Source organism: Neolamprologus brichardi, chromosome 23 (genome assembly GCF_056152115.1).
Source record: "Neolamprologus brichardi isolate AB-2024 chromosome 23, ASM5615211v1, whole genome shotgun sequence".
In the NCBI taxonomy this organism is placed as follows: Eukaryota; Metazoa; Chordata; class Actinopteri; order Cichliformes; family Cichlidae; genus Neolamprologus; species Neolamprologus brichardi.
In genome coordinates, this window is record NC_142125.1 from 9,360,001 (window position 1) to 9,376,992 (window position 16,992).

Below are 16,992 nucleotides of genomic sequence, written 5' to 3' on the forward strand. Positions count from 1 at the left end.
CTTGACTTCTTTCTGTTTCTCAGATAGTCATGGCTCCTAGACCAGAAGTAGAGGGAGATAACTCCTCCTCTATCGGTATGTCCTTTTCTTGTGGATACTTTGGACCCCAAACTGTTATTGCAACTTTAGTTTCTCACAATTTCCCCCGCAACCCCTCCCTTAGATGAGAAGTCTCTGTCTAAAGATGAGCGTCTCCCACCGGCTTACTCCACTCTGGTCCTGGTGAAGGAGAATGAGGAGGCTGCGGAGGATCCCTGGGATCTCCCAGAGCTGAAAGACACTGGGGTCAAGTGGTCAGGTAAGGCAGCACGCTTTTGCGACTGCTCTATACAGCGTGGATCTCTTCACAATGCCAGACTGATTCAGTGCTTTGTGTCTTTTTTGCTAACAGATCTAGACACAAAGGGGAAGATTTTAAGAGTGTTAACCGGTATTGTGAAGCTGGTTCTGCTGCTTGGACTTCTCTACATGTTTATTTGCTCACTTGATGTTCTCAGCTCTGCTTTCCAGCTAGTGGGAGGTAAAACAAACAAACAAACAAACAAACAAACAAACAAATAAATAAATAAATAAGCAAACAAAAGCGAACCACTTCCAGGTTATGTAATGTGCATGGAGAGCTGTATTTTTATCTCAGTGTGTGCGTGTGTGTACAGGCCGAGCCGCTGGTGACATCTTCAAAAACAGTGAGGTGCTAGCTAACCCTGTGGCGGGGCTGGTGATCGGGGTTTTAGTCACAGTGTTGGTGCAGAGCTCCAGCACTTCCTCCTCTATCGTGGTCAGCATGGTCGCCTCTGGACGTAAGTAGAAATACATGGAAGAGGCATGTGCACACATTTTACAGTCCGGTATACTCAAACAAATGTGTCGTAAACTCACAATAGAACCTCTAGGTGACAGTTTCAAAGATGCTTATTCTGAGAAACAATCTAAATGTTTAATGTGTGATATTTATATATAACAGTATATAGTGACTAACACTGCAGTCACTGTTATATAACAGTGACTGCAGTGTTAGTTTATTACACGTGAATGAAATGTCGATTATCTTTTTCAGTGCTGGAAGTTAAAATGGCAGTGCCAATCATCATGGGAGCCAACATCGGAACATCTGTCACCAACACTATCGTGGCTATGATGCAGGCAGGAGATCGGAATGAGTTCCGCAGGTAAACGACAGCATGCAAACATAAAGATATTACACTAACTCCACAAACTGTTTCTAGCAGATGTTAGACCGAGTGTTCTTGTTTTTCAGGGCATTTGCTGGTGCTACAGTCCACGACTTCTTCAACTGGCTTTCTGTCCTGATTCTTCTGCCGCTGGAAGCTGCCACAGGCGTTCTGTACAAAGTCACCAAACTCATCATCGATTCTTTTCATCTCGAGTCCGGAGAAGACGCCCCCGAACTGCTCAAGGTCATCACAGACCCTCTGACAAAATCCATCATCCAGGTAACTATAAGATGTTAAGGCCATGTTATCAAGATCAAGTATGATTGCCATTTTTAAAAATGATAAAAAAAAAACTGTTTCTTCTCTTAGCTCGACAAATCTGTTATCTCTGCAATTGCCATTGATGACCCGGTTGGCATGAACAAGAGTCTGATTAAAAAATGGTGCAAAACAGAGACCAACACGGTAAGAAATCAGCAAGACCTAGTTACAAAACTAGTATTTACAACTGTAAAAACACACATAAAGCTGTGGTTAGATCAGGTTTTTCTCTTGATGACTAATGTTGCCTTGTGTTAGCTCATACTTTCTAAAGAGGTTGAATGCTGCTTGCAGTCACTGAAAGATTACAGCTACAGTAGCCACTGCGTCGAGGCTTGCTTTTGTTCTTATACTTTCTGCTTTCTCTTTCAGACTTTCTGGAATGTGACAGTGAACACCTGCCCACCAGGTGGCATCTGCTGGGAGGAAGGAAACCAGACTTGGACCCAGATGAATGAGACTTTTACCAATTACATAAAGAGATGTGAGCATACGTCCATGCCATTTCTGAAGGGGGGAAAAGAAAATTTACAAAGCAATTAGGATTACCTGATCTGCTAAAGCTCGGTGAAATATGAGAGAGCCATTCGGCCACATCGACCTCTTTAGACCAGATTCTCCGAAGCTGAGACAATGACCACCTTTGAGACGTTACAGTGACTCAGCAAATACTCTCCCTTAACCCGTCTACCTCCTCAATAGGTCCATTCATGTTGTTTGGCTGAAGTGTCACATGACCATAAAATGGATCACTTCTTCAAAGCATGCTGTTTCCAGTTAAATGAAATGGTTTGGTGCTTGAAGAGGTTTTTGTTTACATTTACATAAAATCATAAACTTGTGTAGCTTGTTTCACAATTACAATTTTTCTCAAGTCTTAGTGTTTACAAGAGCTCGGTTTACCAGAGTTTACGCTAAATGTCTGTCTCTTTCACCATCCTTTGCAGGTAATCACATCTTTGCCAATACGACCTTGTCAGAGTTGGCCGTGGGCCTCATTCTGCTGGCTGGGTCTTTGTTCGTCCTCTGCACCTGTCTCATCCTCATCGTCAAGCTGCTCAACTCCATGTTGAAGGGCCAGGTGGCTGTGCTGATCAAGAAGGTGCTCAACACAGGTACAAAACCAGCAACGAGCTTTTTGCATGTGATGTTCAGCCTGTTTGATAGTCAGCACATCTGCTTCTGTGGTGATGCTTGATGAGCGACACAGGCACAGCCTTCCTGTTGCTTCTGGCTCACGTTCAGGTTCAGGTCCTGTTGTGTGATGGAAAAAGCTCAGGCACATTTACTATTGAGAATGAAATGCTTGTTTTCTCTGGTCATGTAGATATAATGTTCACATCATGTGTTTCTTTTTGATGACAGACCTACCCTTCCCCTTCACCTTTCTCATGGGCTATGTTGCAATTTTGGTGGGAGCCGGGATGACCTTCCTGGTTCAGAGTAGCTCTGTCTTCACCTCAGCTATAACTCCTCTTGTTGGTAAGCCGTTATTACACCAGTTTTTTTTGTTTGTCTTTTTTAATTGCCACCAGATCTTGTATTTTGTTTATCTTTTTTGTCAGGTATCGGTGTTATTAGCCTTGAGCGAGCATATCCTCTGACGCTGGGGTCAAATATTGGTACAACAACAACATCTATACTTGCTGCTATGGCTAGCCCTGGAGAAACACTAGAAAACTCTCTGCAGGTAAGAAACAATTAAAAACTGTTCTCATATGCCTGCTTACAGCTATGCTAGGTGATGCTCATTGGTCAGTTGGTTCAGACTATAGACTGTTTATAAAAGAAGGATGTTGCCACAGTGATGTCACTCAGTGGTTTGTGGAGTTTAGCTAGCAAACCCAGTTTGCCCAATTCACCAAGAATCACTCACCAGGTCTAAAGAAACTGTCAGACCTTCACAGCAGTCTGTGTTATTAGACAGGCTTTAAGCCTTAAAAAAGTTAAATGTGTGAGATGTGAAAAAATACAGAAATAGCCTAGTGCTTATTATGAAGGGGGAATTATCCACCGTTATAGAAAATGCAGTGTTTGGCACTACTCTGTCAGCACCACTTACACGACAACATTTTTGGTTTTCAGCGAGACAAAATTATTTTGATGCATTGCCATGAACATTTGCACAGATATTCCAGCTTTCCAAGTGATGCATTACAATAACTTCAATCCCTTTAAGCATATATTTATCAAAAACAAAACAAAATATTTTTAAAGGAAAATCCATTTATTATATCCATCCTTTATTTTTTATTTGAAATCACACAGTGGTTGTCTTGTTTAAATCCAATCTTTCTATGCTTTTTTCTAGATTGCACTTTGCCATTTCTTCTTCAACATCTTTGGCATTGTACTGTGGTACCCGATCCCTTTCATGCGGTTGCCCATCAGGTTGGCAAGAGGGCTAGGGAACAAAACTGCCAAATATCGCTGGTTTGCTATCATCTACCTGATTTTGGTCTTCTTGGTTTTCCCCCTGACTGTCTTTGGTCTGTCAATGGCTGGCTGGAAAGTACTGGTTGGCATCGGTGTGCCTTTCATTGCTTTAATTATCTTTGTGATCATTATCAATGTGATGCAATCTCGCTGCCGACGCTTCTTGCCCAAGTTCCTCCGTACCTGGGACTTTTTACCCCGGCCCCTGCATTCCATGGCCCCGTGGGATAGCATCATTACCTCAGCTTCAAGCTTTTGTTGCAAACACTGCTGCTGCTGGTGCAAATGCTGCAAGTGCTGCAAGAAAAAGGAGGAGGAGGAAGCGATTGAGACGAGCAGGAAGCCAAGTCTGGAGATGTACGATAACCCAGCCATGTCTAAAGATGAGGACACAAAGGAGGCCACTAAAGGAACACGATTTTAGTGTATTTAAGTTTAATTTGTATCTATATGCAAAACTAAATGCAATAATGTATTTATGATACACTTGTAATTGTTCATCACTTCTCAGGTTGTGATATATTATTGATTCCCTCTTAATGGGTGATACACTGAGCATTGTAGTGAACACTGGTGGAGAATATGAACAGAAGTGTTGCACATATTATGAATTGACTGTTGTTGGCCACGTGATGTTTAGTTTTATGATGTTTTTTAGTAAAACATCATAAGATTTACTGCTGGTAATATCTTAATTATGGATGGTTGTGAATGTTATGAGTTATTTTTTTATTTCATAAGACACGTTGAAAGAGCCTTAAGTTTTTTTTTTCAACATTTCAAATACAGATGTTTATTGTAGCATTTCAAATGTATCGTTATTAGCAAATTTCATGTTATCCCTCAGTATTTAAGACTCTGAAATATTTGTAAATAAAAAATTGCTATTTTTAAAGTGCACTGTTGTCATTATGTTCATCTTGTTATCGCACTGACATCACACAGTCTCATAGTCACTGATATATGTATCAGCTCATCTGATATTCAGCTCACTCTTGTGCAACATGTACATTCAAGGGTACTAAATATAAGAAAACACACATTTTCAAGTGCATAATTGTCACTTTTGATCTACTTTCATCACTTATGTTGATAACATACCAAGTTATTTATAGTTAGGGATTGGACATTTTTATCTATTTGCAGGACAGTCATGTTTCATGAGAGATCACAGGATTCATTGTAAGGTTGCAAAAAGAAAAAGTCGTCCTGTAGCTGGGTTTTATATCTGATGATCCTTAGAACAACAAGTGTGTGAAAGAGGAACTTCTCTCAAAACAAGCAAAGTTTAGCTTCTGTCACAGTACATCTTGATTTGTTTCAAATGTCAAAAAAAAAATGTGTTGACTGCATCTGAAGAAAATGTCCTGTAAGCTGGAGTCATGAGTTCTAAAGTAGCGTTAATAAAGTATCAGTTTATCTAAGATTTAGATGAAGATTGGATTAATTAAGGCCTTAGGACAGCCAATAGTGGCTCTGCCTGTGCTGTAGTCCACTGACCTTATGAACCCAATCAAAGTACCTGCTCCTCCCTCACAACCGCCCACACCTGATTATTGCCTGTCCTCTTATTTATGACATCCAGGAGCACCAGAGGACTTAAAGTACAGAGCATTCAGGTCAAAAGGAGACTTTAATCCTGCATTTTATGGTTTTATATATTACTAAATCATTACTAGTACACATGAGATATCATGTCAGATATATCAGCCTCTGTATTTTCAACTTTTAAAACTTTCAATAGTTGTGAGCATTTATAATTTCTGACATTTAGCTCGGTACACGTCATCCATTTGTCAGCTTTAATGAGCGTCTGGTGTTTTTGTCACGTTACAGTTAAACATTAGGATGATTTAGTGAGCGCGCTGGTGACATAAACATGTAATTAAGTCCAGATATTTCATCTATTTGTGTCAACAAGTGCCTCGCTGCTCTTTGAGAAACAGACATACCAGGAGCCGAGTAATGAGCGCAGTCAGATAAAACGTGTGTGTGTGCCAAGTTTTATTGCTGGCAGCTTTTCTGTTATCAGTGTTAGATTCTGGAGATCAGGTCAAGTGTAACACATTTTAATCTTTAGTTCTCTGGATTTTTGCCCCGTTTATTGCTGTTACACATGTTTTAGGTATAGCTGCCCAGTTCAAAAATAAAAGCTGGAGAGCACTTTAAACTGACCCTTAAAAACAATGATAAAATAAATAGCACTGCATGAGAGTGTAAATATGAATACTGAAGTGTTCTGTGGAACAGATGGTACTTACAAAAGCCATTGAGATTATAAAGGTTTATGGGCTGTGAGATATATTCAGTTTTACAGTAGTTATTATTATTAGGATCCAAATCAAGTCGCTCCACAAACGTTTACACACAAAAACAGTCAGCAATCTCAGTGCAGCTCAGGAATGTTTACAAAGAGCACCACATGACTTTCTCCAATATGACATCAGAATGCATATCTTTGATTAGCATGCACTGAACATATTCAAATGTTCATTAAACTTACAAAGAAGTATGTTTATGATTTGGTTGTGGTGAATTTGAACAATCTTAAGAACCGCTCTGAAGACTGAGTTAAGAAAATAACACTTTTACGACCTGGAAAGTTAACAAAGGTAAATATTCAGTAGTTTGAGAGATATCTCTCTAGGACTGCATTCCTAACGAGCAGTAAAGTGACTTATTAACATTCAAGGTCATCATTATGCTATAAACTCATTTAGCACTTGGCAACTCAAGGGATCAGCTGAGGACAATAAAATGTGTTTCTAGGACTACCCAGACTTTCTATATAAATTGACTCGTATAAAAAGCATATTTCTAATAACTTGACATCACTTGGGTTTTTAATTCCTAAACAAATGATATTTACCTTGACAACAAAACTGGACAATGAGTGACCAATGATGAGACATCCTGTTTTGATGAGTAATAAAACTGAGTAGCGGACATGAATCAATTTTCATTTGCAACCATAATATGAATGTAAAACTAGAAATGTACTTTTAGTTTACTTTTAGTTCGGCCTTATCTTCTACGACTCAGATCCAGATGTCTTGGTTTTGAGTGTTAACCTCTGCCAAGTATTGATCCTATTCCTGTGTTAAGTTAATAAGCTCACTCAGAAGACGATACTGGGAATCATTCTTCTGTGGCAACGTTAAGGGTGACTTTGCAAAAAAATTAATTAAAATAAACAATGAAATAAGTACATAAAAAATGCAATTTTACTGAATTTGTTATTTGTTTTTCTATGCAGCAAATGTATTTCCACTACTCTCACGTCAGCTCTGTTTGAGTCATTGCTGCATGCTGCTGCTATTTGTTGTCATGGCATTTTCTCCTTTCATTGCTCTCACTGAATAAAGCTGACAACAGACAAAGATGAACTCCAGTGTTACACAAAACATAAACTGAGTGAAAGAAGACATCTCACTTGACCACAGTGAGCAGTTGAGTAAAAAAATTAAGACGAATAAACTAGTAAAAATACCTCAAAGGTGCTAACCCTTAAGCTGTGAAGAAGCTATTAGAGCCTTCCACGCTGTGTTAGCTTTCTCACCACTAGTGAGAACATGCATAGTAAAGTTAGAACAACATAAAAACTGACACGGGGACCACTCAGCAGCAACACAAGTAAAAATCTAAAGAAGAAAATGCAAGAGTAAAACTTTTTTATTAAAAATTACAAAATGAAGCAGGAAATGACTTTGACAGTTTTTTCTTTGTTTGTTTGTTTGTTTTTTACATCAACCTGCCTTATAGTCTCATCTTCACATTTCTAAAAACTCTGTGTTGTTGTGCACATTTGCAATTACAGGCTGCTCTTTCTCTCTTTTATAAAACTATGACTACACTTGACAGGGTTTTGTTTTTTTTAGTAAATTACTGCTGCACACTCTGGGATACACTCTGCCACTAATTAACAGCTGTAGTCAGTGCATACGTAGTAACAATAAAGCACGTACTCTGTAGCCTAATTTAAAATGGCATATCGAAATGCTACAATTACCACAACTTCAGCTGAGAGGAAAAAGCTCACCACCGTCATCCAAAGAAGGACTTAAAAATAGACAGCAAGCAGAAGTACTGCAGTGTTTTTTGTTCATAAGAGAAAACAATCAACAGTCCTTAACTTATGTTTCCTGTTTTACTGAACAGAACGTAGTGTAAGTGCTGTGTGCTGTGCATTTGTCCAAGTCCAAATCAATGTTTTCAAATCACGCATCTTACAGTCAGCATTTGCATATATGTGTGAAGCATTTCCCCTTTGTTTTTTGTGCGAATGCACAGGTGAAAGTGTCTGACGGTGTGAACTGTGCATCTTTTTACTAACAGCATTAGCAGTCACATCATCACCAGTCTGTTGAAAGGCCGGTTAATCTACTTATTAACTGCAGTTCTGATGGTTTTACAGCATACGCAGGCTAGTATGTAATTACGGCGTGCTGACGGGTAAAGGTCCACAGCAGCTAAGTAACAACTGAGCACACAGCGGCTGTGGCTGGATATGATCAATTTTTCAGTGTCGAGGGTTTTTTTGCAGCTTTTGTAAAGTCTGCATGGGCACATGGTTGTTGTCTGAAACTGCAACACAATACGATATTTTAAAATGATGCTGAACTGACACAAGATAAATGGTGTTATTCATGCTTGGTCACTGACTGAGTTAGTTTACCCTTTTTTTCTGCTGGTGAATGTCAAAATGCCAATATAAAGTTGTATAAAGCCAATTTATATGAAAGTTTGAATATATATATATATATATATATATATATATATATATATATATATATATATACACATTATTTTCATATTCAGGAGATTGTGTGAGGATGAACAATCCTTCAGTTCAGTGCAGTTTAGCTTATGTTTATCAAACTGATCAAAATCACTTAATTCACTTGTGGTAAAACAGAAGGCTTTGAAAATTGTATTAATTAAAAACAATTAAATTCCCAGTATATTAGCTTGTCTATACCCACAATGGCTAATTTTTGCAGGCCTGGCTGCTCTATCAACTCACTATCTAAACTCTTTATATAACATCATCATTATATTATATTATATGTTGCTCTCTATCCAAAGTAATGGCACATACAATTATAGCTATATGTAAATTAATATTTTAGAAAAGCTATTAACATTCAATTAAGCCAGTTCCTACAATAATAAAATCATCAAACAATAACAACCTATTACAATGATAAGTTCAGTAAGGGTATTATAATTAACAAAACAAAATTAAATGAAGATTGAAGTTAGAAACAAAATATATATATCAAGAAATATCCCTATATTATAATTGTTTTAAAAACAAAAAAAATAAAAACTTTATTTAAAGCTAAACATTTTTCAAAAATAAAATCTAAATTGAAAGAAGCACATTAAACAGACAAGAAAGTAAAATTCTTAAATCCAATAAAATGATCTAATGGTAAAACTAAATAACTCTGTTCTGTTTAAAGGTTGTTCCTCCTCTGGGCTAAACAGGGTAAAAAGTGTGCTCTGCTGCACTAATAACACCTAATCACCTCATTAGGAGCCTGGCATATACTTACACATGACAGGGTGAGAAATTAAACATGGGAAGCCAGAAGAAAAACTCTTTTGACCTGATACAAAAGCACTTTTACTGATATAGTTCTGTTTTGTTTGGGTTTTTTAAAAAATATGTTTGTCATAAATGTATCATTTCATTTAAAACACACACACACACACACACACACACACACTTATTTTCTATGAACGCTGATTCAGAAAACAACACTATTAGCACAAAAGTTGCCAGTACGCACCAGACTGGTACATACTCGTTCCAACAAACAGCCTCCCACTAAGTCTGACCTTTCCCTGGCTAGCTGCCTTCCCTGAGCATACTCATACTTAGTAACTCTGCACGCACTGGCAGTAAAGGCTTTACAACTTCTATTCAATGTGAGCAAAATCACTGTCCACTGTCTGAGTAACTGTGACAAAATGCCGCTTACTTTCACTGACGTGGGCGGCGACATGTTTTCTCCTTGTGCATGCCCATAAAAACTCAGATTCTGAGATTCACTCTGATGAGGATGATAAACGGTGAATCTGGACTTTGTGTGCCAAAAACATTCCGTACTTTTTACTTACTGATGACATTTTTAGGCAAACAGCTTCCATGACCTTGAATTAGTCAGAGCAGTGTCATTTTTAAAATGTTGTGTTTTTTAAAAAAAAAAATTTTTAAAAAACAACCCGATAGCCCTGACAGCAGAAACCCTGATAACATTGGTGACTTCTTTCACATTGTACCTTTGTGGTTTCACTCAACTGTTACATTTGCGCACATTAAAAATCATTTGTGCATCCAGCAGCCAAGGAGTGCTGAGGGCTTGCCCTCTAGTCAGCCGAGGCTAAGGCCCAAATGGAAAATTCTGAGTCTGCATTGCAAGAGGGAAGGTTACACTGATTTAGACAGATCGCTGTAACCTGTGGCTACAGCTGTAATGAAAATTACCCATGATGCAATTTCCCTGCAGGATTAATAAAGTTGTTGTTTTTTTATGTGAATTAAAATTCTGATTACTGCCACCATAATGAGCCAACTGTTTGTATCCTTTTTTGCCACCATGCAGTGAGACTAAAGCGACATTATTGTTGCAAATGGAATCTTTGTGACATGTTACGCTTTCAATTTTATACAAAAGATAAGCTTCACTGAGGATCTTTGTCATTCTCAGATTTAGACAAGCAGGGATCAAACTCTTTTCCAGGCAAGTCTTTTTCATTGCTTAATAAAGTAAACCTCCCTCAAACATTTGTGTTCCATTTTTCAGCTTTTACATTTCAGCCAGTGATTTATGCTCATTAAATATCTGCAACTGGCTTCCCGCTAACAGCGAACAAAATTGCATCGGTTGCTTTCTCCTTCTGTGTACGAGTTGTGACAGCCAGCAATTGCACTGAAAAAAAAAATGCAATATACCGCAAAATAAAATGTTATCAAAGATGTTTTTGTAGAATATGAATACTGGTGTTATTTTGTGACATATAAATGGTTAATATTACATTGGCCATGGTAAAATATTTAACTTACACCTATTAGTAGTATTGAGACTGGTATGGCATGCAGTCTGGTTGCTCCGTGCAGATTTTGGGGGTAAAAATGGTTTAAAATTAATCTTGTGATGGTGAAAGTAGCTAAGCAATCGATAAAGCATGCATGGTTGTCTATAAACCACTAGTGATCAATAGCCAAAATACACTCACACACACCTTTGGTCAAACTAAGTCTGCACCAGCTGTGATGTCGGCTGAAATCCTGAAATCAGACAAAAAAACCAACAAAAAAACAAAACAAAAAGCCTTACTTTGTGGGATAACTCAGATGGTTTTTAATTCTTTTTCATTCCCTTTTATCACCTCAGCGGATTATTGTTTACCATGTTGCTAGCCACAAACACTGCCAAAGTCCATCTAAGATTGCATGGAAATATATGCTATTTTTAGGCATATTACAACTGAGCCAGGGAGTATATCATAAGCATGCAATTCCTTTATCTTACTCTTGTATCTCTGGAGGGTTTTTTTAAGCTAATTAAAACATGTGGTCAGGGAGCCGGGGCATTTGCTTTCAATATGGGTGCCATTTAAGGCCGTGAGTAGCTCAGTTTGCGGATTATTGTTGAGCAAACACGTGATGTTAGCTGGGTTGTACATATGATGCACTCCCAACATTAGACTTGCATTTCTGAAAGAGATGAGTCACTCCCCGACCCTGACGGAGAAAACATGCAATGTTAATGCTGCCTCTCTGGGCTCGTGAAACTCTTGCAAAAAAAATTGTAGCAATCTAAGGAGTTTCACTTTCTTATTAAATAAAGATTTATATAAAAAGAAATTTTGAATGGCTGTTTTATGAGATATTTAGTGCCAGTCACTGTCTTCAAAAGCAGAGATTACATTGCAGCTACTATGAGGGGTCAAAATTCTGTTAAATGCTGGACAAAACGTCTCTTGCAGATCTTCTAGAGAAGCTTTAGTAGAGTTGAGTTTCTTCGCAGAAATGTTCTTAAGAGAGATTGACCTGTAAATATTTGAGAAAAGGAAGAGGTGGTGGAATGCCCTACAAAACCATTCAAAACACCAGAGTAAATTTGAACTTTAAAATATCGACTCCGCAATCCAAATATTAGTTTCCATCGGAACAAGAATGCAGTGTGAAAGTTTAGATTCCTTCATAATAACCAAATAATGAAGAAGTTCAGTGAGAGTTCAATTCGAGTGGAAATGCAGGAATGAAATGCAGCGTGAAAGCTGCAAAAGAAAATCTGTCAGTGTGCAGGAATGCTGGTAAAGTGTTTTTGTCACATATGCATTACACAATGTGACAATTCAAGGTCACATAAACCAGCAATCAGCCTATTAACCAATCCAAAAAATTCCAACAATCCTAATCAAATGTAAACCGCAGTTGAATCATACCCGCGTACCCGCGACAACAGATTTACTTCATATACTGTATCTTAAATGAAACCACACAGACGTACAAAAATCTAAAAATAATGACATGAAAACAGCTGCACGTAATTTACTGGATGCTGAGCCAAAATTACGCTGTGAGTCTAGTAAAGATACTAATGAAATGTTTGTATGGTCAGTAAATCCTTTTATTTAGGCCATGAAGTGATAAGGATGAGGTCAATGAGTAACAGTAATAGGTGAAAGTGCAGCAAAGATTCATTACAGTAACTACACTGACTAACAAATGTTGCTTTAAAACATTCCTGAAATATGTACTTGGCCTCTTAAACCTGCTTTTATTGAAATATCGTAGACGGCAGCGACAGGCTGTAAACTTTTGAGCAGGCACACCTTAAATCTAGATAAATTAACAAAACAATGCAGTTCTTAGGTTGGCAAACTTAAGCACCAGGTAAAGAGGTGGGCAAGAGTGAATCAGGAAATAATACCAGGTGATGTAATTAGAACACCTGTTGTTCATTTGCTAATTCAGTTTGGTGCTGGGAGCTGAGAAAACGCCGCTGCCTGCCAGTTTACAAGAAGTCTGAGTTATGGGTTATAGAGTGCGACCTGGGAGCTGAGCACGTCCAGCGGGGCATGTAATTCGAGTATAGACTATCTCTGTCTAGGTGAACCCACAAGTAGTGAAGTCATGTGTGACGATTATAGGAGAGTGCCTATTAAATCAACTTAAGTATTCTCAGTTCATCTGAATATATTTTAATGGCTCTCTCTTATGAAATTAACTGATCTGAGGAAATAAGTGAACAAGCACTCTTATATTAACAAAACCCAATGTTTCTCAGTCATTTTTTACTTGTACAAAGGTGGTGTAGCAGTGTAATCCCACTCCCTAAGGCAGACACGAGTAATGCGCCTATTTTGACGTCAGTGACGTAGCAGCTCATGATCCATCACAGTTCACAAGTTATTGCAATGTTTGAAGTCCAGATATAAGTGAGAAGTTTTGTTGTCATTGGCTAGCTGCGTAGCACAAACTTATGAAAATTAAAACTCATTTAGGAGTCATCTAGTCATCTCATTTAGGAGGCTCACAGGAGATAGCGAGGACAAATCATTGGCGTTTCACTCAAATCTGACCAATACTATAAAAGGAGTAGGATTTTTTTTTTTTTTTGCCTGTCCCGTTTGGCTCTTTTGCCATCAGAATTATTGTCTAAAGGCGAAGAAAGATGCCCAACGGATTTACTTTACCAAATTGACCATCCCAGCTTTGCCGTAATGGTCCATTTGATTCACCTTTTATTGTTTATTTTATTTTCACTTGCTAAATACGGGACAGACTTGACTGGGGGAAAGAATAGGGAGAAAGAAAGAGGGAAAGGAAAAGGACTAGGAATTATTGTGAACTGTTGACGAATGAGCCTGACCTGTCTCCCCAATGTGATGTTTGTGTATTGTATGTACGGTCGGCAAGGTCTGTCATGTCGGTTGTGGGCAAAAGACCTGCAACTGACAAATAAAGGCTATCTCTCTTCTCTGTCATCTCATTTGGCATCACAAAAGCTTTAATGAAAAGTCCAACTTTACTTACCATATACAAGTATCACCAAGACAACATGATATTTACATTTACATATTCTTTTGACAGTGAGTCTAGTGTAACTAACACACTTCTGTGTTAAAAAAGTGGATAGTCATGAACCCAGAAACCCATTTTACTCATGGTGTCACAACTTTGCTATTTTAACATGACGGTAAATGAAACACGAGCTGAGCAAATAACTCAGGATGACAGAACATAAACGGTAATTTAGCTAGCGCTTATAAGTTCCCACTGCAAACCTGGAACTTTTGCCGAGCACACTCGCGGACTGGATGTTTTTTGTATTATTGTATATTAAGATAAGATAAGATAACCTTTAGTCCCACACGTGGGAAATTTGTTCATTCAATATTCAAATAAGTGCAAACTGTAACAGAAATACAAAAGACATAAACAGAAAAACTATACTGTTGCATGGCACTATGGAGCAGTCGCTTTCACTATTTATCACAAGATTCAGATTTCTCACAAAGTTATGAACCGATTTACGTGAAAATCCTGCCAGAGGTGCTTGACCTTGGTTCAGCTTGATTACCGCTGTTTTACAGAGCAACATATATACTGCATTTTATATGTTGCATATTCAGTTGAGATCAGATAAAGTGAGAGGCCTCGGTTTGATGTTCTCAGGGAAATATCTCTAACAATAATCTGGATCCGTGTGTTCATACACAAAGAAGGAATCTTCAGCTTTGGTTGGAGGTATCCACTTCTGATGTTGCCGCACTAGTGGGATAAATTGTTACAAAATAAATGGACTAAGCTTTGACAGAAACAATAAGTTTAACTGTGGCCTTATTCATATTTTTATATTCTGGTAACTGACAACTGGTAGAAATGAATGAATACCTTATTTTGCTTAACAGCACAATAAAAAAAGTTGTTTTGTTCATCTGAATATATTTTAATGGCTCTGTCTTATGAAATTAACTGATCTGAGGAAACAAGTGAACAAGCACTCTTATATTAACAAAAACCAATGTTTCTCAGTCATTTTTTACTTGTACAAAGGTGGTGTAGCAGTGTAATCCCACTCCCTAAGGCAGACACGAGTAATGCGCCTATTTTGACGTCAGTGACGTAGCAGCTCATGATCCATCACAGTTCACAAGTTATTGCAATGTTTGAAGTCCAGATATAAGTGAGAAGTTTTGTTGTCATTGGCTAGCTGCGTAGCACAAACTTATGAAAATTAAAACTCATTTAGGAGTCATCTAGTCATCTCATTTAGGAGGCTCACAGGAGATAGCGAGGACAAATCATTGGCGTTTCACTCAAATCTGACCAATACTATAAAAGGAGTAGGAATTTTTTTTTTTTTTTTTTTGCCTGTCGCGTTTGGCTCTTTTGCCATCAGAATTATTGTCTAAAGGCGAAGAAAGATGCCCAACGGATTTACTTTACCAAATTGACCATCCCAGCTTTGCCGTAATGGTCCATTTGATTCACCTTTTATTGTTTATTTTATTTTCACTTGCTGAATACGGGGCAGACTTGACTGGGGGAAAGAAAAGGGAGAAAGAAAGAGGGAAAGGAAAAGGAGTAGGAATTATTGTGAACTGTTGACGGATGAGCCCGACCTGTCTCCCCAATGTGATGTCTGTGTATTGTATGTACGGTCGGCAAGGTCTGTCATGTCGGTTGTGGGCAAAAGACCTGCAACTGACAAATAAAGGCTTTCTCTCATCTCTCTCATTTCATTTGGCATCACAAAAGCTTTAATGAAAAGTCCAACTTTACTTACCATATACAAGTATCACCAAGACAACATGATATTTACATTTACATATTCTTTTGACAGTGAGTCTAGTGTAACTAACACACTTCTGTGTTAAAAAAGTGGATAGTCATGAACCCAGAAACCCATTTTACTCATGGTGTCACAGCTTTGCTATTTTAACATGACGGTAAATGAAACACGACCTGAGCAAATAACTCAGGATGACAGAACATAAACGGATAAATGGTTGCAAAATAAATGGACTAAGCTTTGACAGAAACAATAAGTTTAACTGTGGCCTTATTCATATTTTTATATTCTGGTAACTGACAACTGGTAGAAATGAATGAATACCTTATTTTGCTTAACAGCACGTTAAAAAAAGTTGTTTTGTTTTGACTTACGTCCTATGATGACCTTCACAAAAAATTTCTACCACATAAACTGCAGAAAACACTAGCCTAGAGATTACTGCAGTACGTGTAGGCAGTGTTTAAAGCCAGAGATAGACAACATCGTGGACAGAGATAGCTGAAGGAAGAGGGAGATCATTAGTCCATCCCCAAATTATACACAGACGTCACTCTACACTGACGGAGTGCCACATGGAGCTGTTTACACTGTAAAACTCCTTATTTAACTAATGACAGCTCAGTGAATACCAGCTATAAACTGCACATCATCACAAGTCACTCAGAGCTGTAAATAACTGTTATGAACTGAGTGACACTGCCTCTTCCTTGTGTTCATTGGCAGCCATAGAAACACAATCCCTCAAAGGAAATTGCCTGTTATCTTTATGAATGCAGAAACAACAACACCACAGAGGCGCATTACTTTTTTTTTAAACACTCCGACACATGCTCTAAAGTTGTGTTTGAAGTGTAACCAATTGTTATACTAATTTCCTTTCCAGCCAAACTCTCCTTAGTGATGGCGAAACCTGAGATATCAGCCAAAAGCAGCTGCTTAACAGAGACTCAGTCAATATCAACTGAAATTCCACTGCTCCGGTTGTATACTGGGAACAATAGTTAAGTGCCCTGCAGGCTCATGCTGCATGTCTTGTCTCCTGAGAGACATTTATCATCAACATGCCGCTGATAGGACCAGGGACAAGCCTTAATAGTTGACTTATTAAAACACAGCTTCTGGTGTAACGTCTAATCCATCAGTGATTGATTGATTGTTGCTTTTATATATACATATATATATATATATATATAAAGAACTTTTTTTTTTATAAATAATAAAAACATCTCTAGATTCAGATT

At 38.0% G+C, this 16,992-nt stretch overlaps 1 protein-coding gene across 1 annotated transcript in view; it reads left to right on the top strand.

Annotated features, from left to right (window-relative positions):
• Nucleotides 1-4,613, top strand: part of LOC102791515 (sodium-dependent phosphate transport protein 2B-like) — a 5,131-nt gene extending 518 nt beyond the window's left edge. The window contains exons 2-13 of the mRNA XM_087835909.1: nt 24-75; nt 164-298; nt 392-520; nt 657-800; nt 1,058-1,169; nt 1,259-1,454; nt 1,545-1,640; nt 1,869-1,980; nt 2,444-2,611; nt 2,862-2,978; nt 3,062-3,186; nt 3,808-4,613. Coding sequence (XP_087692035.1) covers nt 30-75; nt 164-298; nt 392-520; nt 657-800; nt 1,058-1,169; nt 1,259-1,454; nt 1,545-1,640; nt 1,869-1,980; nt 2,444-2,611; nt 2,862-2,978; nt 3,062-3,186; nt 3,808-4,356 — 1,929 coding nt within the window. The 5' untranslated portion in view covers nt 24-29 and the 3' untranslated portion in view covers nt 4,357-4,613. The remainder of the gene's footprint in view (nt 1-23; nt 76-163; nt 299-391; nt 521-656; nt 801-1,057; nt 1,170-1,258; nt 1,455-1,544; nt 1,641-1,868; nt 1,981-2,443; nt 2,612-2,861; nt 2,979-3,061; nt 3,187-3,807) is intronic.
• The last annotated feature ends 12,379 nt before the right edge of the window (nt 4,614-16,992 follow it).